Source organism: Cuculus canorus, chromosome 2 (genome assembly GCF_017976375.1).
Source record: "Cuculus canorus isolate bCucCan1 chromosome 2, bCucCan1.pri, whole genome shotgun sequence".
NCBI classification, from domain to species: Eukaryota; Metazoa; Chordata; class Aves; order Cuculiformes; family Cuculidae; genus Cuculus; species Cuculus canorus.
In genome coordinates this window covers 143,591,810-143,614,725 of record NC_071402.1, presented here as the reverse complement: position 1 = coordinate 143,614,725, position 22,916 = coordinate 143,591,810, and the positions used below count along the sequence as shown (strand labels likewise).

General features: G+C 37.6%; 1 protein-coding gene across 2 annotated transcripts in view; it reads left to right on the top strand.

Moving 5' to 3' along the window:
• The window catches only part of ODAD2 (outer dynein arm docking complex subunit 2), a 103,635-nt gene that overhangs the window by 55,626 nt on the left and 25,093 nt on the right, over nucleotides 1-22,916 (top strand). For both annotated transcript variants that reach the window (XM_054060614.1, XM_054060613.1), the window contains one exon: nucleotides 6,577-6,691. In XM_054060614.1, the coding sequence (XP_053916589.1) occupies nucleotides 6,577-6,691 (115 nt within the window). The remainder of the gene's footprint in view (nucleotides 1-6,576; nucleotides 6,692-22,916) is intronic.

Here is a 22,916-nt window from a genome sequence, read left to right as displayed (position 1 = left end):
TCCTTTGAAAAACCAAAGAAAAAGACAGTCTTTTTACTGAAAGAGTGGCTACCCTCTTTGGTTTTGTGATGTAGATTTGTACAGCTTACAAAGACACTTGAGTTTTATGATTAAGTGTTCCAGTTAAATGTTGAGGTCAATATTACTGTGCTTACTGTTTTCTTACAGGGATATTTACCTCAAGATTCTGGGCATATTTCCCTCCTTATACATAAAGAATGTCAGAAAGAGAGTTTTGATTTGCATAATGCACTTGATATTCATATAGCAGTGCAGGGAATTCTTTTCCTGAATAGGGCTTTTGTTTTCATGCTTTGGCTGTCACTCAGTGGCAAAAGCCTAGATGGTACATAACTGTAAACACGGGTTGTATGAACAGTTAGCCATGTAGCACAACAGTATACGTAAGTGAAATCAATTTTCACAATGTCTCACTAAGATTCAGCCTTTAGAGTAATATATTGATCTAACAAAATCAACTTTGTAAACCAAATGAGAAATCTAAAAGCCAATAGATATGAATTGATATTTATGAAACCTCAGACATGTTCCAGTACTCAGGACTATCACTTGTAGAATCTGGTATGGATAACTTCATATTGGAATGTGGTCAGTATAAGCACCAAAAATAAAACAAGTTACTGCTAAAATTGTGATGAACAAAGTCCACCTTGTTTTTAAGAAGGAGAGAGTACAGGTTGTTTGGGACAAAATTTTATGAATTTGCAGAGTATCAAGCCCTCATAAGGATTGAGAATTTTCAGATATATTGAGAACAGCCCTGCAGAGATGGACTTGGGGATGCTGATTGATGAGAAGCTCTATATGAGCTGGGAATGTGCGCTTGCAGCCTGAAAGGCCAACTGTATCTTGGGCTGCATCAAAAGAAGTGTGGCCCTCTATTCTTCTCTTGTGAGACCTCACCTGGAGTATTGTGTCTGGTTCTGGAATCCTCAGAACAAGAAGAATATGGAGCTGTTGGAATGGGTCCACAGCAGGACGACAAGGGTGGTCAGAAGGCTGGAGCACCTCCCTTCCGAGGACAGGCTGAGAGAGTTGGGGTTGTTCAGCCTAGAGAAGAGAAGGCTGCGAGGAGACCTTATGACAACATTCCAGTACCTGAAGGGGGCCTACAGGAAAGTTGGGGAGGGACTTTTTACAAAGGCATGTAGTGGTAAGACTAGGGGAAATGGCTTGAAATTGGAGACGGGAAGATTTAGGCTAGACATAAGGAAGAATTTCTTCTCTATGAGGATGTTGAGACGCTGGCACAGGTTGCCCAGGGAAGTTGTGGCTGCCCCATCCCTGGAGGTGTTCAGGGCCAGGTTGGATGGGACCTTGGGCAGCCTGACCTAGTGGGAGATGTCCCTGCCTATTGTAGAGAGGTTGGAACTGGCTAATCTTTAAGGCCCCTTCCAACCCAAACTATTCTATGTTTCTATGATTCTATGATAGTCTTCATTTAATTAGCTGCTTGTGTGCTTAACAAGTGTGGAGACTTGAGACTAAATATTCAGTTAAGCAGTCTTCTATTTGAATATAGTTATACTTGCAGCAGCTGGTATGTGGAAACCGTACAAACCAAGAGTGGAACTCATGGAGTTTCTGTGAATGATTCAAGGGTGTGTGATGAAGAGGATGAGATTAATAAAAGGAATGAAAAACTGAGTGTTCCGCGAAACAGTGCATTTAACTTCTGGGGGAAATTTTACACATTCATCATGTGTTCTACAGAAGAAGCCTGCACTGACTAAGAGAGAAGACTAGTAGATGAGCATAACTGAATCTACAGCTTCTATGTGTCTTTTATATATTTCATCTCTGTCATGTAGTTGACACTTGAACTTCTACAGGTACTGAGTGGAAAGTACAATAGTACTTTTCTGCACCAAGCCTTTACTTTAAGGCAACTTCAAGCAATTAAGTGATATTTATTGTCACTATTGAGCTATGTAAAATAAAGAACAACAGCCAGCTTCCCTCAGAGCAAAAAAAAAAAAAGTTGATTTTTCTTAAAAAAGCATTACTGTGTGATTGAACTTCCATATTATTACGTGGACAGCATGAAGCCATTCTCCATTCTAAGTTAGCTACATAGCCACAACAGAGATGCCACTGCACATCTTCTATGTATATCTGTCTCTTAAAGGAACTTTTTACAAGTTATTCTTCTTCCTCTTACTAAAAACAGAAGACCAGGGCATATTCCTTGAAAGCCACTATATTTTCATTTGTCCTTTTCATTTGAAAACCTTTAGACTTCATCTCTGGCATTCATAACTGAGGGTTTAGAATCTTACAAACTAAAATGTACAATTATTTTAGCCAAACAGATGGAGTTTGAGTCAGTGGTATATAATGCTATTTATGAAAGTAGTCTACAACAACTAGTGAAAGTTTTAAGAAACATGCTAAATTGTGGTTTCAAAAAAGACAAGATTACATTCTGCCAGAATTAAACTCTGTAATCTTACCAGTGAGCACAATACCGAGTCAGTATAACTTTATTTACATTTGTATTTGTGGTCTATATTGGCAGGCAATTAAACTAGACTTCTCATAAGCTTTGGCAAATAATACTGTAACAGAAAAAGATGATAGATATGACAAACAGATGTCTAGGCTATGTGTGCATGTGTGTTCAAGCAATTCATGTTGACGTTTCTACTGGAAATGTTCAATATTAAGTTTGAATTTGAAAGAGAAGTACTATTCTAGATTAACAGCTTTTCTATATATACATAAAACCAAAATAAATTTCTGGTATTGTTACCTACATCTTGCACAGACATCTCGTGATATTCAATGGTGTCGTGATATTCAATGGTGTCGTGATATCAAGGTTCTTAAATGAAGTAATGTGAAAAGTTTTTATTAAACAACTGTTGATTATAAACAGCCAACAAAAGTTATTTTAAAAAATCATCTTGTTAAATTACCTGCACTGGTCAAATAGCCAATGCCAGTTCACTGTAACCTGAGATTTCCCAGAGGCTGTCCTAGACACTCCAGTAATCTTTGAATAGGTATAACTGCATTTCAATTATTTGCCCCTAAGACATATTCTATATACACCAAATATCAGCTGTTCTGTGTGGAAACAAGGAAGATATTTTGCTCATACACCTTGCAGTTGCCTTTTTGTAGGAGTGATGTCAGCGGCATACCCCTTCATCTCTGCACTAACGAAGTCTGGCCAGTGCAGCAGTGCCTCTTCACTCCGGCTATTTCTCACTGCCAGTACAAGCACTTTGGGTTATTTTGAGGAGCAGAGTAATTTACACTTCATTCTAAATCGTACCAGTCATCAAGTAAGAACAGTCTATGATAAGGCACAGAGCTTTGAATCAGAAGAGGTGGCCGATGGCCATGTTGGTCCAGGTGTATTGTGAGATACTTCTGCTGTGTTAAGGTATAGAGCAACAGTAGTTCAGAATCTGGAATCTTGCTTCTTAGCTCTGTGTATCTATATATTTTTATGTACTTACAGAGAAACACAAGACAGCAATTACCTATAATAAAGTTTACATTTCTACTTTCGGTGACTTTCATGCTTGTTAAGATTTTGATAGTAGCATTCTATACATTAGGTACATAATGTACATGTAGTTCAGCTATTCTATAAAGGAGTTAAATATTTGAACTTTTAAATATTACTATATATTAACTTTTTTTTTAATATCAGATAAATGTTGTATTTTTTCAGCTTTTATGAGATTCCCTTCAGCTTTCAAAGGAAACGTTCTCTGTCTTTATTAAAAGAACTATCCTTTAACAGTCCCATGAGTGGCTGTTCTAATAAGTTTAACTGTAGTTCAATTTTATCATCACAATGTCAACTAATTTTAATGAAATATATAATTTAAGTGACTGTAACCACTAATGTGCTAGCTAGGGATCAAGGCAGAATTGAATGCCTTAAAAAAAATTTTAAGGTATGATTGCCTGTATTATTGTGGTAAGTAGCTTTATTACAGCATCCTCCTAATAATCTTATAGAAATTTTGGGAAGAAAATTAAATACAAAAAGTATAAATAAAAGCAAATAAAAATATTGTTCAGTGTAATGATATCAGAGCTGAAATCTTAAGCATTATAGGCCTATTTTCCCATCTTCTTGTTTATTTGTAAAGAAACCTGAATGTGAATTTTTGTCCATTTTAAAAAGGAATCTTCACATAGAAAGGAAACTAACATCTAAGCACTTTTGTAGAGGAAGCATTTTTCATGGACGTTTATTTTAGCGTTCCCTTTACTCTTATAGCAGGTGTGCCTGTTTAACACCCAATTTCTTCATCTGCTACATTGTGAAGTGAAAACATAGAAAGATAAAAAAATTGAACTGAGAAAGGATTAGTAACTCATTTATCAATGCTTTCTTTAATAGGCAAAATATATGTTTTCAGCAAGATGAAAATAAAAGGTTTTGTTCTTGCATGGTGATTGTGCACTAAGGAGTCTTCCAATATGAGAATTTAAGAGCATCATTCTTGTATGTAGAATTCTTTTCATTTGAGTTAATCTAGTGCAACTGAGAGAATGCAATGATCAGTGACGAGCAATTTCCATTGGAAGTTTGTTTGTTTTGCTATACTGGTTTTTAGTTTGATTTTGTACGTGTTATATGGGTGGAGGAATACACTTCCAGATGTTCTGAGATATTCTCTTGGATGTAAGGCAACTGGTCTGTCTAGTCATCAAGCAAAAGGCAAAACTCTTTTTTAGAAAATGAATCATGGAGTGAGAAAAAGATGGAGGGAAGACAAGAAAACTGAAATGAAAATGAAAGTAAACTTTAAATTGAAAATGAAGCTTTAAAAAGAAAATAGAAGGGAAAGATAAATCAGCCTAGAGGTTGGTTTTTTAAGTGTGGTGGAAAAATCTGAGCTCAGTGTTTGTCTTCTGTCTCTTGGTTTTTATATACTGGTTGGAGCTGGGTCATTTATATTTAGCCCCTCTTGGGAGGAAGTACCTTGTGTTGGTAGATGGTCAGTACTCTGCTTGACTAGAAGAAGGATTCATGGGTTCTTTTTTAATTAATTCCAATCTAGGAAAAAAAATCCATGTGCCTTCTGAAATGACAGGAATGTAATGTTAAAATTGCTTAAATATGCTGGGAGTTTGGAGGGATTTAAAACCTTGTTTTGAAGCTTTTACTTAAGTCATCCTTGCTATGTTGAACATACAAATGTAACTGTGTAGCCTTTGGTCATGCTGTTTTATTTTGATGCATTAAGATTTCTGAATTTGGCCTTCGAATGATTACTTTCTTGCAGTTGATTTGGAGCAGAGTATGTAAAGTAAGCTGTATTAAAATTAACAGATATTAAATATCTTAAAATGTCTCAACCATAGCTTTGTGCAAAGTTGTTTAACCTGTTTGCATAAAAGTGTTATGAATAAAATCCTTAGTTATTTTAGACAGAGTTTATGTCCTTAATTATTTTTCCTGCTTTAAATTATGGTAGGATTACATACAAAGCTGATTTTAGAATTAGTTTAAAAGGTTCCTGACAAACTTATTATTGTGAACACAGATGAGATATTTTGTGCAATTTTGTAAGCACACTAAAGATGTAGATTTTTTTGTATACTATTACATTTTTACTTTTGAGGTTAGAAAATGAGAGTACATTTGCTTTTCTTTATCTTCAGCTCATCTGCTTTGGGTTTAACATATCTTTTTGAAAAAAGAAAGGCATGTTTGTAAACGCTATTAAGTTTTGTTTGACCTTCCTTTCCGTTTAAGGTATTTGCTGGACCCTAATGTGAAATTATGACCCCCAAGCCTGATTGATATGTAAACATAACGCAGATGGTGTAGAGATGATTCTGATGATAATTCATTTTTCAGCTAGTCATGGAGATACTTTGATTACAGTGTGTTTAAGTAATTATAACAGTGTTCAGTGTTAGTCTTGTTGGTAAGGAACGCATGGGAAACAAGTTACACCTTATTCGTACCCAACAAAGGATGCACTGTGGTGTGACCATTTTAATTTCTAATGCTAGATTAGAAACATAGTATTTTAAAATATGTCATAGAGTAAGGTAAATACATTAAACATAGACTGAAGAAAAAGTTAAGTACATAGTTTTGGGCATAAATATTTGTTTTGGAAAGTGTTTGTTACTATATGAAAGAAGCCAGTATGCTTGAATTCAGATTTCACTTTGCATGCAGATCGTTAAAAAGTCACATGCTTGTTTTCACATTTATATGAGTTCTGGTTATAATGTAGGGTTTTTTACTTTATCTTTTATGAGCAATTTAAATGACAGTGCTGAGAAAAAAGTAAGCAACATTAATGAGATTTAATTATTAAACGTATTCCATCTTTACATCATTTGTTCACCCCCATCTGCTTTACTAAGCAATGTTTACTAAATATGTTGATGGTGATTAGCTGGAAATAAAACACAAGCCCTTATAAAAATCAAAACTGTATGTTAAAGAAAATAATAGTAATATTTCTTAAAGCAATGTTCAAACCAAACTGTTATAATTTAAAATGTAGCATTGTCTGCTCCATAATTAATTATCTCTTTTTTTTTTTGGTCTGGTTTTTTCAATAGGATAATTGACCGTTTAGATGGAGTTCGTTTGTTATGGTCATTGTTGAAAAATCCTAATCCAGATGTTCAAGCAAGTGCAGCTTGGGCTATTTGTCCTTGCATTGAAAATGCTAAGGTATGAAAGTATTTAAAATAATAATTTTGTTATAAATGTACTTACATATAATTTTTATATTTGGGTGGCTTCTAGCAATACTTGGCTCTTTCCTACTTGCACTCTCTTTTTATCATTCTGTTAACTCCTTAAAAAAAAAAAAAAAAAAAGATGTATTCACTTTCCAAAAGTGAATAGACCTCCATCTAGAACTCATTGTAGCATTCTGTTCTGCTTTTACAGTGCTTACTGTATTTGGAAAATATATTTTAATAACTTATCATGACCAAATTTACTGTTCTTAAAGAAAGCATGCTCACAATCTGACAATGATGAAAACAGAAAGCTTCTACTCGCGGGATGTAAGTAGCATTGGTAGTTGTAGTGGTTCTCCACTATGAGGTACTTCAGCTATGTTCTCAAGAGACCCTAGTTTGGTTTCAGAGCGTATTTCAGACTTGGTGCCAATGTAATCCTTAGATTTTCTGCTGAGACTGCCAACAAAAAGTGCCAGTTATGAATACTGGTTGTTGTGCTATTCATTCACTAAGCTATTCATTTATTCTGTGTCAGTTTCCAAATAGAGATAAAATGGTGAGTGTAAGCTGTAAGTTATCTTCAGTGAATTCCTACCGTTGACCTGTGGTAAAATAAATGAGGAAGGTTTTATTTCCTTTTAAAAGTTTCTAGAATACTAAGTAGACTTTTATCCTTAATCCTTGTACAGTAACATCTTCTATTTCTAATTTACCTCTGTACTTAATGCAACTTATGCATGTTCTCTCTAATATACCTCAAATATATATCCTCACATATATTGTTTGAGATCCTGACTATGTAAAGAATGGAATTCCTTCAAAGTGCTACATATCCTTAGCATCCTTTGGAGGCAGTGTTTGAAACTGAGCGCTGCATGTTTGCTGTTAGTTTATATAGATGAGTGGATGTAGATACAGAATATGGATGAAAGTACAGCGAGAACATTTGGTCTTGATTTTTGAAACTTAAGCATTTTCTGTTCCTTCACAAGAATTGCTACGAGGGTGGCTTGCTTGTATTTAAAACATGCTGGTTATTCTGAATTATCTTTCCATCTTTTTTTTTTTTAACATACAGTCTAGTATAATACAGATTTTTGTTACTTAATGATGGGGTGCATGTATATCTCCTCTGTCAAGAAATGACTATACTCTCTCTTGAACAATATTGTTATAACTGAATGTTAAATTTTACTTTATCTCGGTACTAAGGTAATACTGTAATGCCAGAGTAAAACTCCACATTGCTAGAGCTTCTGTTAAAAGCACTTTTTCAAAAACTAAGGGGATAGAGGACAGCTACTGAAACTATAGACTACTTGGGTTTTTTTCATGTTTTTTTTCCCCCTGGATATTCAATGAGTGTAAGCTATGTACATCCTTAGTGTAGTCATCCTCCTTTCATGTCTCTTGGCTGCCTGCCCAAATGCTAATCTGTGACCCCACAAAGAGTCCTTTGTGTGAGACTGAGGCAGAGTGGCACATTGAAACAAACCTACCAATAATACCCTTTCCTTTGACACTGAATGGAGAGAAATATGTATAAAGCACCGATTATAGCCACACTGTGGAAGTGCAGTATCTATTTCTAACTAAACAAAATTTTGAATTTTTTTCTTCAAAGTTAATAGTAGCAAACAATTTACATGATCTTCCAAGGAGCACGGTTTGGTTTCTGCAGTGCTTGATTCAAAAGCAGGAATAAGTATGTGACTTTAAAAGGATTATGTGCATTCCGGCTTTTCCAAGCCTGTACTTGGGACTGCAAACTGTGTTTCAAATAGCTGTGAGCTTTGAATCTGGATTTGGTTTTTTTTTTTATGTTCTGTGGAAGCTGTAGATGTTCTCTTCTGTAATGCGGAGGTTTGTAGATGAACTCGTCAGTATCAGAAACAAATTTTTTATAACAATGTGGTGTACCATCCATTTTTCTGCCAGACTTTTCCAACTTAAATGTTATTTTCTCTGATATTTATAAAATCTGAGAAGGTAATCTGTCCTGCTTTTAGAGCTGTTACTGTCATAGTATGTGTGTACATGATTATCCCCCATGCACTTACTCTTTCCACAATCTGTTTAAGATCGTAAAGTCTGCCTTTTCTGTTTTACAGTTAGGGGTGTATGAGTTATGAAAAGCCAAGATGTTAATTCTGAGGATGTTTAGGTGCTAGACATGATTGGGCTTTTAGGTCTAACTAGTTTGCCTGCTGTTACGACAGGAAGTTAATGGCATAGAGAGCAAAACCCGAGTTCCCACAGCCCTAGATTATATATGTCAACAGTTATATTTTGGTAGCTGGTTCAGAGTACTTCCCATAGAATATAATTGTATCAGTATGATGTAGCTAAATTATATTGTATGTTATAGCCATATGATATAGGTCAGTGACAGATCTAAGACTTTTAAACAGAGGATATAAATTGTACACTGTAGTGCATAAACTGTTACAGCTCTGGCAGCCATAATGTTGGTTTGATATCAATCACCACTTCTGTATGCCAGCATTAGTTCTAAATATTTTTAGCCTTAAGAATTTCTTGTAGAGTCAAGAGATCACAGGTAGGCTGGCAGTGATATAATTTGAGTGGTAAAACTCTCCTGAGAAAATCAGCACAGCACCTGTGAGTGGTACTTGTAAGTCTTAGACAAATAACTCATGATTTTGTAAAAATTAGTTAATATATTTCTTCAAATTATAAGACTTAAAGAGACAAGAATGTAATTTATTCAAAGGAACTACCTTGATAGTAGCAGATTAATATTAATTAGTTCCTTAGTTCCAAAAGGAAAAGTTACTACTACAGGCACATTGGTAATGACAAAGTGTAAGTGCTCTGTCCAAGAAGCACAAATGATTATGAGAAATGACTAAGAAACATCCACTCAATTCTGCTGATGGTGGAGCAGCAATATTTGGTTATGATGTGTCTTTAAAAAACAGTATTTATAGTGTTCTCCCACCATACATCAGCCCAGCAGAAAAATTTAGAGAAACTCTATGAAGATGTTATTTGAACTATGATAAAATTCATCCAAAGCGATTGTGCAAATAAGAGGAACGCTGCCAGCTTGAGTTTGTATGAAAACACTTGTTTCCTCACAGAGTAACTTTTCAATAGTATGTCTTGAAGAGAAAGGAAGGGCAAGGGAAAAGGGAAAAGGAGAAGGTTGTAGAGGTTATTTTCCATGCTAATATTTAGTGGAGTCTTGAGTGCATATTTTAGAGTAGGAATAGTAATGTCAGGCATCGTTTTTTTTCTCTGTCCTTTGTCTGTGCTTGCATATCACTTTTCAACTTTCAAAGATTCAGTTTTAGCCTTTGCTATAGCTACAGCTCTAAAGGCTTTCTTAAAGAATTCCAGGAAGCCAGTCTGTCAAAATAATTTAAATAAACAGACTGAGGCTGGGTATTTGAGCAAAGAGAGAGAGAAAGTTATTCTATTCTCTTAAAATGCACTTGAAAATAACATCTCACACCTTTCTGATAAAGTATGATCCTGCCTGCCCCCCAAGTTATTGCATCTCTTTCAAGTGTGCAGTGGAATTTCATGAGTGTAATGAAGGATGATCAGCCATCTGAAGTTATCTGTTTATTTCCCACATTCAGGGAAGGAGAATGTCCGTGCTGACCCCCAAATCCCCACAAATCAAAACTATACCAGGTTTAATAGGCAAAGGACATGAGATTGGTATGTGTGAAGGTCAAGTAGCTTTCACTCTTGAAAAAGTCTTGTATACCGAGTAAGGGTCTTCTCCTGCACCTAGCAGTCTGCAATTAACCTGTGAGTGGAAAATACACTGTTGATGATTCATGCTATTTAGGATTCTTATATAGACTTTTCTTGTTATGGAAATTTTAATGTAACTGTATGTATAAAACACTGTTTGTAAATTTGGATTGTATTTGAAAAATTTTACTTAAGTAGTACCAATCCTTTTTTGTTTTCCTACCATTCTTTGGTTAAACCTATAATGTAAAAATTCTCTGCTTAAGTGTGTACAGCATTTTCCAGTTTCTTTGTTTTCCTTGCTATGCTTTTTGAAATTCTATACAGAAACCTTGGCAGTTCAAACTTAGTGCTCTACTGCTCTCTTTCCATTTTCCTATTCGTTTCTCTAGACATTATCGTTTTTAACATCAATCATTACTTACTTCTCTATATTTGATCTCATTTTCAAGCAGTTTTTTAATCCCTGATATCTGCATGTAGACTTTCCAAAATTTAAGCATTGTTATGGACTAACCTTCAAAAGAGTACTATAGAAGAAACAAAAAGGAATTTTTTGGCTTTTCCCTCAGGCCTTCCCAGAGCACCAGGATCTTGAAGATTGTAGGAAGCCAGGAAGCCAAGCTTGGCTTGTGAATCCATAGCTGGCTGCCACACTTGCCATTGCATGAACCAGCCTATCCAATGATTTTGATCACAGGCTGCCTAGAAGTGTAGTGAATCCAACTGTCAGGGTTGTTTGGGCCTCCTATAGACATCTTACTCTGAAAATCTGAATGAACTGACGTAAATTCCCCTGATGTCCTTAATGTGTACAAATTGTAGGAGTCCAGTTCCTGTTAAAACACATAACCTGAAAGCTGGGAAACTAGGAGCATAAAACCTGGCTCTCTCACTGGGGCCCATCAAGTCTAAGTTGCATGCAAAGCAGCTGCCTGAGAGCTTGGAGACCATAAACAGCCAAAAAGCTTAGGAGCTCCTGGAGACCTGGCTTTCCAGCTTAGTTTGGCAGCCCATCAGGCAAGAAGTCCAGGGATTCGTGTGAAAACCAGAAGCCAATCAGCCTGGCAGCTACTCACCAGCCATCTGGCTTGACAAGAGAAAAGATGAAGAAGGCATGGTGGTGATTTAGCCTGCCTTTCTGCCTGGTTTCTGTCAAAACCTTTCAAGAAGCATTGTGGTTCTATGGAAGATTTTTGGTTCCATTCCATTAGCATTTTCTGATGGATATACTGTTCCACTGGAAAGCATTGGACCGGTTTTACTTGTAGCTTAGTTTGTAATAGCTACACATGCTAGTCAACAGCTTGTCATGTAGCTTCTGTACTTTTAAATTAGGCTTGCTAATTAGATTTAAAAAATCTATAGAAAAATTTTAAACCCCATCCTCCTCACATTTCTTCTATTTCATCTCTTTTTTTTCTCCTTGTCCATCCTCACGTTTTTTTTCCTTTTTTTCCATCTCACTTGCCATGTGGACTTCTATAGATTTTTAAGGCAAGAAAAGAGCGTGGGAGATCATTGTGTCTCATTGCTGTATAATATAAACCAGAAAATTTCAAGCGATCATTTTATCTAGCGCAGAAGCTTTTGATTGAACTATAACATATTTTTTACTTCACGCTTGCTTTTCAGATTCTCAGTGGTCTGTACTCTAAGTGGTACAATATGATATTATTTACTTCTCATATACCACTGTAATTTATGGAATTCTGCTAGAGTTGCAATGACACAAACAATAATTGTTACATACAATTTATTAGTTTGTGTTGTCACTGCATAGATTTTTAGCTAGAATGTCCTCAGAACATTCCAATATTGCTGTCCTGTGTCTCTACAGTATTAAACTATGTGTTAGTGATGCTATCTCACAATATATTAATACAAGAAGTTTGCCTAGACACTTACTTGGATTCAATTCAATCCAAATCCAATGGAAATAATGTTTAGTTTTTCTAATTATTCGTTTATCTATTTCTCATAGTTCCATTATTAAAATGCTTTTAAAAAATAATCTAAAGGAAATAATGATATTTTCTCTACCGTGACCTCAAAGGACTTTTGATATTAGTAGTTTCACTACTTTGTGAACAAAAATTAGGATTTTGGTATTTTACTCAGGACTGAACTTCAGTGAGAGTTGTGAGGAGGAGGAAAGTAGGTGTAGTCTACCAGACTGAAAAGTAAGAAAACCAATAGACAAAGGGACTACTGAAAGTTGCGTGATTGATTATTTAGATTTCCCCTACCTACCGTCTTTAGAGAACATTGCGTTGCATCCTTTCTTGGGCTGTGCACTTGGCTAATGGACTTGCTTTTGTTTCTTGAAACTACTGATAGCAATGCACTTGCCAAGTATTTAACTGTACAGTGGTCAGATCCCCTGAAGAGCCAGGAGTAAGGAATTCTGCTCTTCCAGGAATGGAGTAGAATCTTACCCATCGTAAAGGTGCTCTGCTTTTTTGCTCTGACTTTAGCTGCTTCAGTGAGGTGAAAAGGACAGGCAAATGCATGTTGATTTTCTGCTGTTATTTTCCTAACACAGAAGAGTTGTGATAGTAGCGAAGTAGTCTCATCTCACAAAGTGTTTCTTCATCACTTCTGCTGTAGTTAAAGCCTCCACAGCTGTATAGGCAGAAATAAATAAGCCTTTAAATATAAAGCAATTTGATTAATATTATTATTAACAAGAAAATTATTACTTCTTAATAAGAAAACTATGGAAATTCATTATATAAATTGTATGTTTCCATTTCTCACTGAACAGCTATAATAAAGAAATATATCTATTATGTTTCCTTATTTGAATTTTAAAATTAGGCTGTGCATTAGGAGTGATAAGTATTCAGTTGGTCATGGGGGATGGAAATGGACAGCTTCCTTCATTGAAGAAAAAGGTAGTTTTAAAGATGACTCTTGATAACTTAAGTTTATTTTGCACAGCCACGGCATCACTTTTTTGGGGCAAAAACAATTCAATCTGACAAATTAGCTTTGACAACTTAAGCTTTTTAAGATGTTCTAAAAGTCTAATACTGAGCTTGTTTTAGTGGAGAAAACTTTTATCTTTTGAGTGGAGTATTTTTGAAAGATAAACACAATGTGGGTTTGTAATACAGTGTTTAGCTTTAAATCTTTCAAATAAAGAAACAGTATTCACTTTGGAAGGCATAAGAAAGGAATTCAGTTACAATAGAATTCAGCAGTTCTTTTACAAGAACTGTATGTCTCAACTTAAGGCTGATGAACTTCAGTTACTTAATGAAAACAACCACAAAAAAAACATATAATGCGATGACAAGAAAACTCAAAAAACCCAAATGCTCTCCTTGTATAAATACTGCAAAGATCAAGTGATTTTTCCAAGTCTGTCTTTCTGCAAATATCATAATGCTTTCTGCTCCTAATTAAAAAATTATGGGTAAAGTTGGTCTGTCTCACAGTATTTCTGCTCTTGGCAGAAGCAAAATGCAGAAATAAAGTGAAAAGGGAAAGTTAACTAAATTTTGCAAATAGTCATGCAGTTTCACAAGATGAATATATGTGATTAAAAATGCAGCAGAATGAGGCATTTATTAGCACAACAGGTAACTTTGCTGGCCCTAAACATCTATGCCAGATACCTTTTTTTTTTGCTGTTACTGATGTGATTGCAAACTCCTCCCTTTGAATCCAGTTTTGAAATATTTATCATACTTTCTGAGGATAAACTTTGCCCACTAGTTAGAAGATGTGATCATGTGAAGGCATTGAAATCCTGTTACCTTCTTCCTTGTTTTTCTTCAGCCACTTAAAATGTAGTTTCACTATCTATATTTCTTCCTATCTGTCATGATGGAGACTTATAATGAAGATATTTTCCTGTTAATACTGTAAAGCGTTCTTCCCGCCCTCTGATTTTTAAATGTCTTATTACTTCTTCAAATGTCTTTGTGTTTGGCCTCTACTTTGTTTCAGTTCAGAATATATTATTAAAACAGAAGCAGTCAAGTTATCATTAACACACACTCAGAACGTTATATAATAAAATTATTTATTTTATTGCTTATTAGGGGAGTGATTTTGTCAGTGCTTTTATCTATAAGGACATTTCTTAGGCTTAACTTACTTTTTTACCCATTACTTTTTTTTTTTTCTGCCTTATTCTAACTGAGTAGCCTTGTTACAACAACTAAGAAAGAAGTAAGGTTTTTGTCACAATAGGTAAGAGGGAGTAAATTACCTAAAACCCACATAAATGCCGCTTCTTCCTTTCTTTTCAGGTTGTTTTTGTGTAGCTGCATCTAAGATGTTCTCTAAGCTTTTCAAAACACTTGTAGGATCATTTCGTATGTAACATTAAAGAAGTAAATGTATTTAATGGCTATATTAATATACTAGTGTTTGCAGTATGTAATACCAAAGGATAAATGTAGTATTGGGCTGGAAATGGAACACTTCCCACTTCAATCTCAGTATCAAAATCGTGTTTATTACCTAATACTAAACTATCCGGACTTTGAGACATTGGCATTTACATTTCTACAGTAAAGTTTAAGGACTACGGGTAGATATGAAAGCACACAGTAATAGCTGGAAAGGACAAAACTTTTGGGGTTAAGTCTCACAAAACCCAAAAACTGTATGTCAATTAATTTAGAAAGGTGGAATTTAAAGACTGTATTTTTCCCTATGTGAAAACAAAAAGTGCAAAGAAGATTTCCAAAGCCACATTATATTTTCTTCTCTTGTGTTACAAAAATAAGTATAAATGAAAATGCTCAAGAGGATTCAGAAACTAAAATCACAGAAATTATTTTAGATTTTACAGTGCGAGCAGCTATCTGATCATTAATACATGTATACTCAAGCAATATATAATCAAAAGAATTTAATCCAGATCTTCACAATTACAGGCACAACTTCATTTAATTTCTTCTTTAAATATCTTTAAAGTATAGCAATTGTATATAATAGGTGCACATCTTCCAATAAAAAAAAAAAAAAAGTAGAAGGTTACTGTACAAAAGCAAGTATGTGGTTTTGCTAAGGAATACCATAAAGATTGCATTTGTTTAAATTTCTTTTAAAAGAGGAGAGGAGATCTTGTAAGCAACATAATGGATTTTAAAGCTCTCATTTTAGTCCTGCTCATTGTTCTTCAGATTCTTGTTTCTTTGCTTTTTTGTTGTTTTTTTTTCTCTTTGTCTGGCACAGATCACTAGGCTACACCCACCAATCACATTGGGAAACTTCCTGACATGTGGTTTCTGTAGCTTTCCGTTGCTTTTCAGCACTGGTAGAGGATTCTGTCCTTGTGTTTAGCGGTTTCGCAGATGATTACTGAAACTTCTTTTTTTTCACTTACTGCTGGATTATGTATTATTCCATCAGTTTAATTGGACTGTACTCCTTTACAAAACATGGAAAGCATAAGCTTGTCAGAAGAGAAATGTAACAAGTAGGGTATAATCACCCAGAAAGAAAGTGTGTACAGGTAGAAAAATTTAAAATTAAGATGGTTATGTAGTTTATCTTATCTCTTCATGAAACGTCTTTCAAGATTCATGAATAATAATGATACATAGCTGAACCATGCAGAAAAGCAGAACCATTTCATGAATGACAGGGCCCCTTTCAAATCTTAGGCATTTTACTGTAGAGTTTACCTGTTGAATAGAAGTCTTTCTTATTTGTTGAACCAATATTTAGGACAAAAGGTAGTTTCTACACTACTGTAGAAAGTTTCAGGGAATTGAAGTAAATGTAAAATATCTCATTTTCTTTCCTTCTCCTGTGTCTGCTCATTTAGCTGTCTAGCCTTCTAATATATATAAATGAGAAATTTCTGTGTAGAAATCTTGCTCTGTAACCCACTTTAGCCCACTTTGGTCAAATTTTAAAACTTTAAGCCAGACATCAACACTGATATAAAGAACATTTTTTTAATTCAAGTGATTGTTAGATACTTTTACATTGTCATATGTATACATTAGCAATGATAGAGAAACTTTTATGCTGGTGTATTCATGGGAAACATGCTCTAATCCACCTCCCTTACATGCAGCTACAGCATGGCAATAGAAGTGGTGGAGCACTGCCCTTCCTTCCCTGTTTCTTTCAGCTGCTTCTCTGAGTCACAAACATGTATTTCCTCCTTCTGCGTGAACATTAGATCCTGTCTTTAATTTCTGTAAGGACCTCTGTTATTTGTTCATTCTGGGTTTTGAGGACTTCAGCATGAAGCTTGCTCTAGGATACTACCCTTTTTTCCACCATGCTGGGCTTCTGGTTTTGACACTCACACTTACATTGCTTTAAACTCTCCCTTCCAGTCTCAAGAACTGCACTGTCTGTGGTGGAAAATGGTTTGTTCCTGAAGAGCCTACCCACTGCTTTTGCTTTCTGTGAGATGGAAACATCACAGCTGAATCTCTTTGGCATTTAGACACAGAACTAAAAAGATGAACTGCAGCATCTTCTGAAGCGCTGCAGGTGGAACCCATCCCTACGGATGAAGAAGATGGCTTCCCACAGCCTAGAAACATTCCCTAGGCTGCACCATCCTCAGATGACCATAAAAACATCCATCAGTAAATAAGAAGGGGAGAGTGATCGTCTTAGGGGATTCCTTTCTAAAAGGAACAGAGGGACCCATCTGCAGACCGGACCCACTCCACAGGGAGGTCCTGCTGCTTACCGAGGGCATCAGTGAAGGATGTACTAGAAAACTTCCTTCCTTGGTAAAGGAGACAGATTATTACCCTTTAGTATGTATTTTCAAATAGGCAATGATGACTTACAGTGCAGAAAGCTGAAAGCCATCAAGAGAGACTGCAGGACTCTGGGGAGAACGTTGGAGGGCTCTGGGGCACAAGTAGTGTTTAGTTCCATCCAGTACTAAGGAATGAGAAGCAGGAGGTCAGAGATAAACAGTTGATTAATGCCTGGCCTCCAAGCCTGGTATGAGGAGAAAGGCTTTTGGGTTCTTTGATCATGAGGTGACCCACGCACCCCTAGCCTTTCTCACTAGGGATGGGACACACTCGACCTCCTAGACACAGGACGTAAAAGTCCTTAGAAAAATCTAGCTTATGCTCTTAAATAGAGCTTAAACTAGATGTGAAGGGGGAGGGGGACAAGACCAGGCTAGTGGGAGTGAGCCTGCAAGGGACTCCAGTGACTGAGAGATGGTGTGCTGGAAAGGATCGCCAGTACATCACCTCAGAGCAAGTGGGGGCGATTATACCTGGGACAGTAAGGATGAAACTGGCACTGTGAAGTTTAGTTATTCCAAGGACCAGTCAATCGGGAATGAACTCTATTCCCTTTATGAAGGCCGAAGGTTCGCAGCCCAGCTGAAGTTGCATTTACCACCAATGCACGCAGCATGGGCAATAAGAAGGAGGAGTTGGAAGCTGTTGTAGGGCAAGTGTGACTACGATGTCGTTGCCATCACAGAAACATGGTGGGATGACTCGTATAACTGGAGTGCAGCCATGCGGGGTATAAACTACGGTGAGGAAAGGACTGAGTGCCTGTGGGTTATAAATCAGAGGAGCCCACAAGAAGGCAGATTATTATGATGGGAGTCGCTACAGAACACTCAGCCAAGAAGAAGCAACTGATGAAGCTCTTCTATACAACAGCGGGGATAGTCTTCTAGATCGCTACCTCTTGTCCTCGTGGGAGACTTCAATCTTCCGGATGTCTGCTGGAAGTACAATACAGCAGAAAAGAAGCAGTCTAGGAGGTTCCTGGAGTTTGTGGAAGACAACTTCCTCACACAACTGGTGAGTGAGCCAACAAGGGAGGGTGCCCTCCTGGACCTGCTGTTTGTGAACAGAGAAGGCCTTGCGTGGGATGTGATGATTGGAGGATGCCTGGGACAAAGCCATATTGAGATGATAGGGTGTTCAGTTTTAGGTGAGATGAAGAAGGGGTATTAGCAAAACAGTCACATTAAACTTCCAGAGGGCAGACTTTGGACTGTTCAGAAGGCTGGTTAGCAAAGTCCACGGGAGACAGTCCTTAAGGGCAAGGGAGCCCACGAGGGCTGCAAAAATGAAATCCTAGCAGCTCGGAAGCAAGCCATCCCCATGTTCCGAAAAAGGAGCCAGCGGGGAAAAAACCAGCTTGGTTGAGTAGGGATATCTTGAGAGACATCACAAAGAAAAGGAATGTCTATGAGCTTTGGAAGAGGGACAGGTGTCTGGGGTGGACTACAGGGAGTGAAGTGAGATCGTGCAGGAAAAAATCAGGAGGGCTAAGGGCCAGCTTAGAAATCAAACTGGCTAGTCTGTGAAAGATAATAAAAAAATCTTTCTACAAATACATTAACAAGAAAAGGAGGACTAGGGAGAATATTCAGTCCCTATTGGGTGCAGAAGGAACAACAGTGACAAGGGATGAGGACAAGGCTGAGGTACTTAATGCCTTCTTTGCCTCAGGCTTTAACAGTACGGGAAGTTGTTTGCCCTGTGTACAAACCCAAGAGTTAGAGAATCAGAATGAGGCTCCCATGATTCCAAGAGGAGGTGGTTAGAGACTTGCTTGCTCAGCTAGACACCCACAAGTCTATGGGGCCCGGATGGGGATCCACCCAAGAGTTATTGAAGGAGCTGGCAGATGTGCTTTCCAACCCCTTTCCATAATCTTCCAGCGGTCCTGGATGACTGGGGAAGTTTCCACTAGACGGGGGCTGGCTGATGTTGTGCCCATCTACAAGAAGGGTTGCAGGGAGGATCCAGGGAACTAACAGGCCTGTCAGTCTGACCTCAGTGCTGGGGAAAGTCATGGAACAGGTGATCTTGAGTGCTATCATGAAACACATGCAAGGAGAACCAGGTGATCAGGCCCAGGTCAACACGGGTTCATGAAAGGCATGTCTTGCCAAACTAACCTGATCGCCTTCTATGACAAAGTGACTCAACTGCTGGATGACGGGAAGGCTGTGGGTGTAGTCTTCTTGGACTTCAGTAAAGCCTTTGACACAAAACTGCCTGCCTCTGGCCTGGACAGGCGCACGCTTTCCTGGGTTGAAAACTGACTGGATGGCTGGGCCGAGACAGTGGTGGTAAATGGAGTTAACTCCAGCTGGAGACCAGATACAAGTGGGGTTCCTCAGGGCTCGGTACTGGGTCCAGCCCTGTTCAATGTCTTTATCTATGACCTGAATGAAGGCATTGTGTGCACCCTTAGCAAGTTTGCAGATGATACTAAGCTGGGTGGAAGCGTGGATCTGATCGAGGGTAGGGAGGCTCTGCAAAGGGACCTGAACAGGCTGGACCACTGGGCTGAGACCAATGGCATGAGGTTTAATAAGGCCAAATGCTGGGTCCTGCACTTGGGGCACAACAACCCTATGCAGTGCTACAGACTAGGAGAAGTCTGGCTAGAAAACTGCCTAGAGGAGAAGGACCTGGGGGTGCTGATTGTCAGCCGACTGAACATGAGCCAGCGATGTGCCCAAGTGGCCAAGAAGACCAATGGCATCTTGGCTTGTATCAGAAACGGTGTGACCAGCAGGTCCAGGGAGGTTATTCTCCCTCTGTACTCAGCACTGGTGAGACCACACCTTGAGTACTGTGTTGAGTTCTGGGCCCCTCACCACAAGAAGGATGTTGAGGCTCTGGAGTGTGTCCAGAGAAGAGCAATGAAGCTGGTGAGGAGGCTAGAGAACAAGTCTTATGAGGAGCGGCTGAGAGAGCTGGGGTTGTTTAGCCTGGAGAAGAGGAGGCTAAGGGGAGACCTTATTGCTCTCTACAACTACCTGAAAGGAGGTTGTGGAGAGGAGGGAGCTGGCCTCTTCTCCCAAGTGACAGGGGACAGGACGAGGGGGAATGGCCTGAAGCTCCGCCAGGGGAGGTTCAGGCTGGACATGAGGAAAAAATTTTTCACGGAAGGGGTCATTGGGCACTGGCAGAGGCTGCCCAGGGAGGTGGTTGAGTCACGTTCCCTGGAGGTGTTTAAGGGATGGGTGGATGAGCTGCTGAGGTGCATGGTTTAGGGAGCGTTAGGAATGGTTGGACTCGATGACCCAGTGGGTCCCTTCCAACTTAGTGATTCTATGATTCTATGATTCTATGATTCTGGAATTTTTATTTACCAGATCCATAAGGATTTTGATGGATTTGCTCAGCAAAGCTAACACAATACATCTGAACCCTACACTGTTCATAAATCAGCCCCCGAAAAGAAATAAATATAATCAAAACCATCCTTGGTCTCAAGGTCACTCCCTAACCCTATAAAAGTTCATACTATCCATGTTTGCACTTTCATGAAGTCCTATGACCTTTCAGTCCAAAAGGGTTTCAGGGGAGCATCTGGTAATTTTTATTCAAAATTCTGCTATTGAACTGTTAATGGAAGCAATTGAAAGAAGTTCCACTTGCAGGCTTTTCTTTCCATACCAGCCCATTTACCATTGCTGAGGTGCACAGGCTAAATATTTTTCTACAAGCTACTGCTGACCATTTGGTCAATCCTATACTCTCCTTTCCAGTAGTTTGTAACAGCTTGTCATCACCTGCAGTTGTGCCACACATGATGTCCCAAAAAATCTTCTCTGATCTATTTTCAGTTCCTGTTTTCAGCACCCTTTGCCAAAGGGCGCAATTTTGGCTTCTAATGTCATGATTTTAGTAATTAGTTCCATAAAAGTTAGATGAACTTTAAAAAAACATATGAAGCTCTTGTCCACAGTGGTTTCTGACCTATCTTTTTCACAATCAGTACTTCATTTGCCTTCCTTAGATCTTATGTTTTCTACAGAATCTTATGTTAGCCAGAATTAGTCATTTGCTGGTCTCTCTACTCATCAGACAAAGAACTCAAGAGAACCACTTCTCTTCCAGATCCACAGCTGAAGTTGAATAAACTAACAAAAAAATATCAGGCTGGATTATAGATTGTATAAAGAAGTCCTGATAAAATCCAAATATCTATGATTAGTATAGACGTCTACTCAACTAAAGTAATTGATGGGCCCTCTCGAGTAGAAACTAAAAAGACATTGTCTAGAATAATGTAATCTGACATGATGGAACATGTTACCAAAAAAAGAGATACATTTTTATTGAAACATCTCACTTTAACCGAGTGCAATGAGTCTTGGTGTACAGCATTAAGTCAGTGACTATGTAACTTAATCAGTTAAGAATTTGTGCATAAACTAAACTTAGTTTTATATTCTATGTGTTTTTGAGGATACATGAAGTACTCTATGCTGTATGTCACTTTATCAGATACTGCCAGTTCCTCTTTGCTTGAGAATGAAATTAATCCCATACCTGTGTGTTCAGTCTCACAGTGCCAAAACTGCTGGTTTTCTCTGTTTTCCACATTGACATGTAAGTGTGTTCTTGATAATATGAGTTGACTAATAAACACAGGAGTGTGTGTGAAAACAGTCAGTGCTGTGTCAGACCAAAGTTTCACTGACACAGTATTCTGTTCTCTTACTAGTCACAAGGGATGCCAAAGGAAAGGTGGAATAAAAGGGCAACATATAGCCATGGTTCCTCTCCCAGAATGGTACTTCCACCTTCAAGAAATCTATGTTCTCAGAAACTTTCTAAATCAGAAGGAATACTTTTATATTGAATAACCTTTAATGGCTTTTTTTTCTTTGTGAATTTGTCTAGTTAATTTTTCTGAACGTGTGAACTTGTTAACAGCCAGTGCAGTCCTGCTTTCAAGAACTTGAAACATCTTAACTATACTTTATTTGAAAAGAACTTTTATTCTGAACATGCCACTTGCTAATTTCATCTGATGCTCCCTGTTCTTCTAGAAGAGATCATCCTACACAAGATTCTGTAGACTTCTACTCTTAACACTCATTCTCTTTTACATCCTTGAGTGTCCTAATTGCCTAGTCATTCCTTCTACAGAGCAGCTCCCTGCCTTTGATTATTGATGATTATTGTCATTTTTCTCTAGGTCTCTTCTAATTTTACTATAAAATCTTCAAAACAGAAAAAATGGACCAGATCTTGTGTATTGTAGTCAAGATAAGGCACGCTATTTAGTTTTCTATTTCTTTCTAGGTGCGTACTTAGACATTTTGCCAGAGTCGTGTAGTATACTTTTAGGGACATATTGTGCATTGACTGTTCATACTCTGAGGTGCAACATGGTTCTTCTCATAATTTGCTGGTCATGACTTGTGCAACCTCCCCTTTTAAATATATCTGAATACTTATTTGCATCACTACAAAAAAATAACAATGCCATTTCTTGTCTTAATTATCAGACTTAATGTAGGAAATAGAAGACAGTATGAGAGACCTAAACAGAGGTGTCTATTGCTGTTTTAGATGCCCGGAGGTGTGTTGAGGCACCCCTGGCAGATATGATACAGATAAAGGGAAACTTGTCAACCTTTCTGGAGTGACAGCTTGAGGCTGTAAAGAATACCCTGTGGTATCTAAAATGACACTTGATACTTTTATTTAAGCATGGAATTTATGTCTATATATTGGTATGTAAAACAA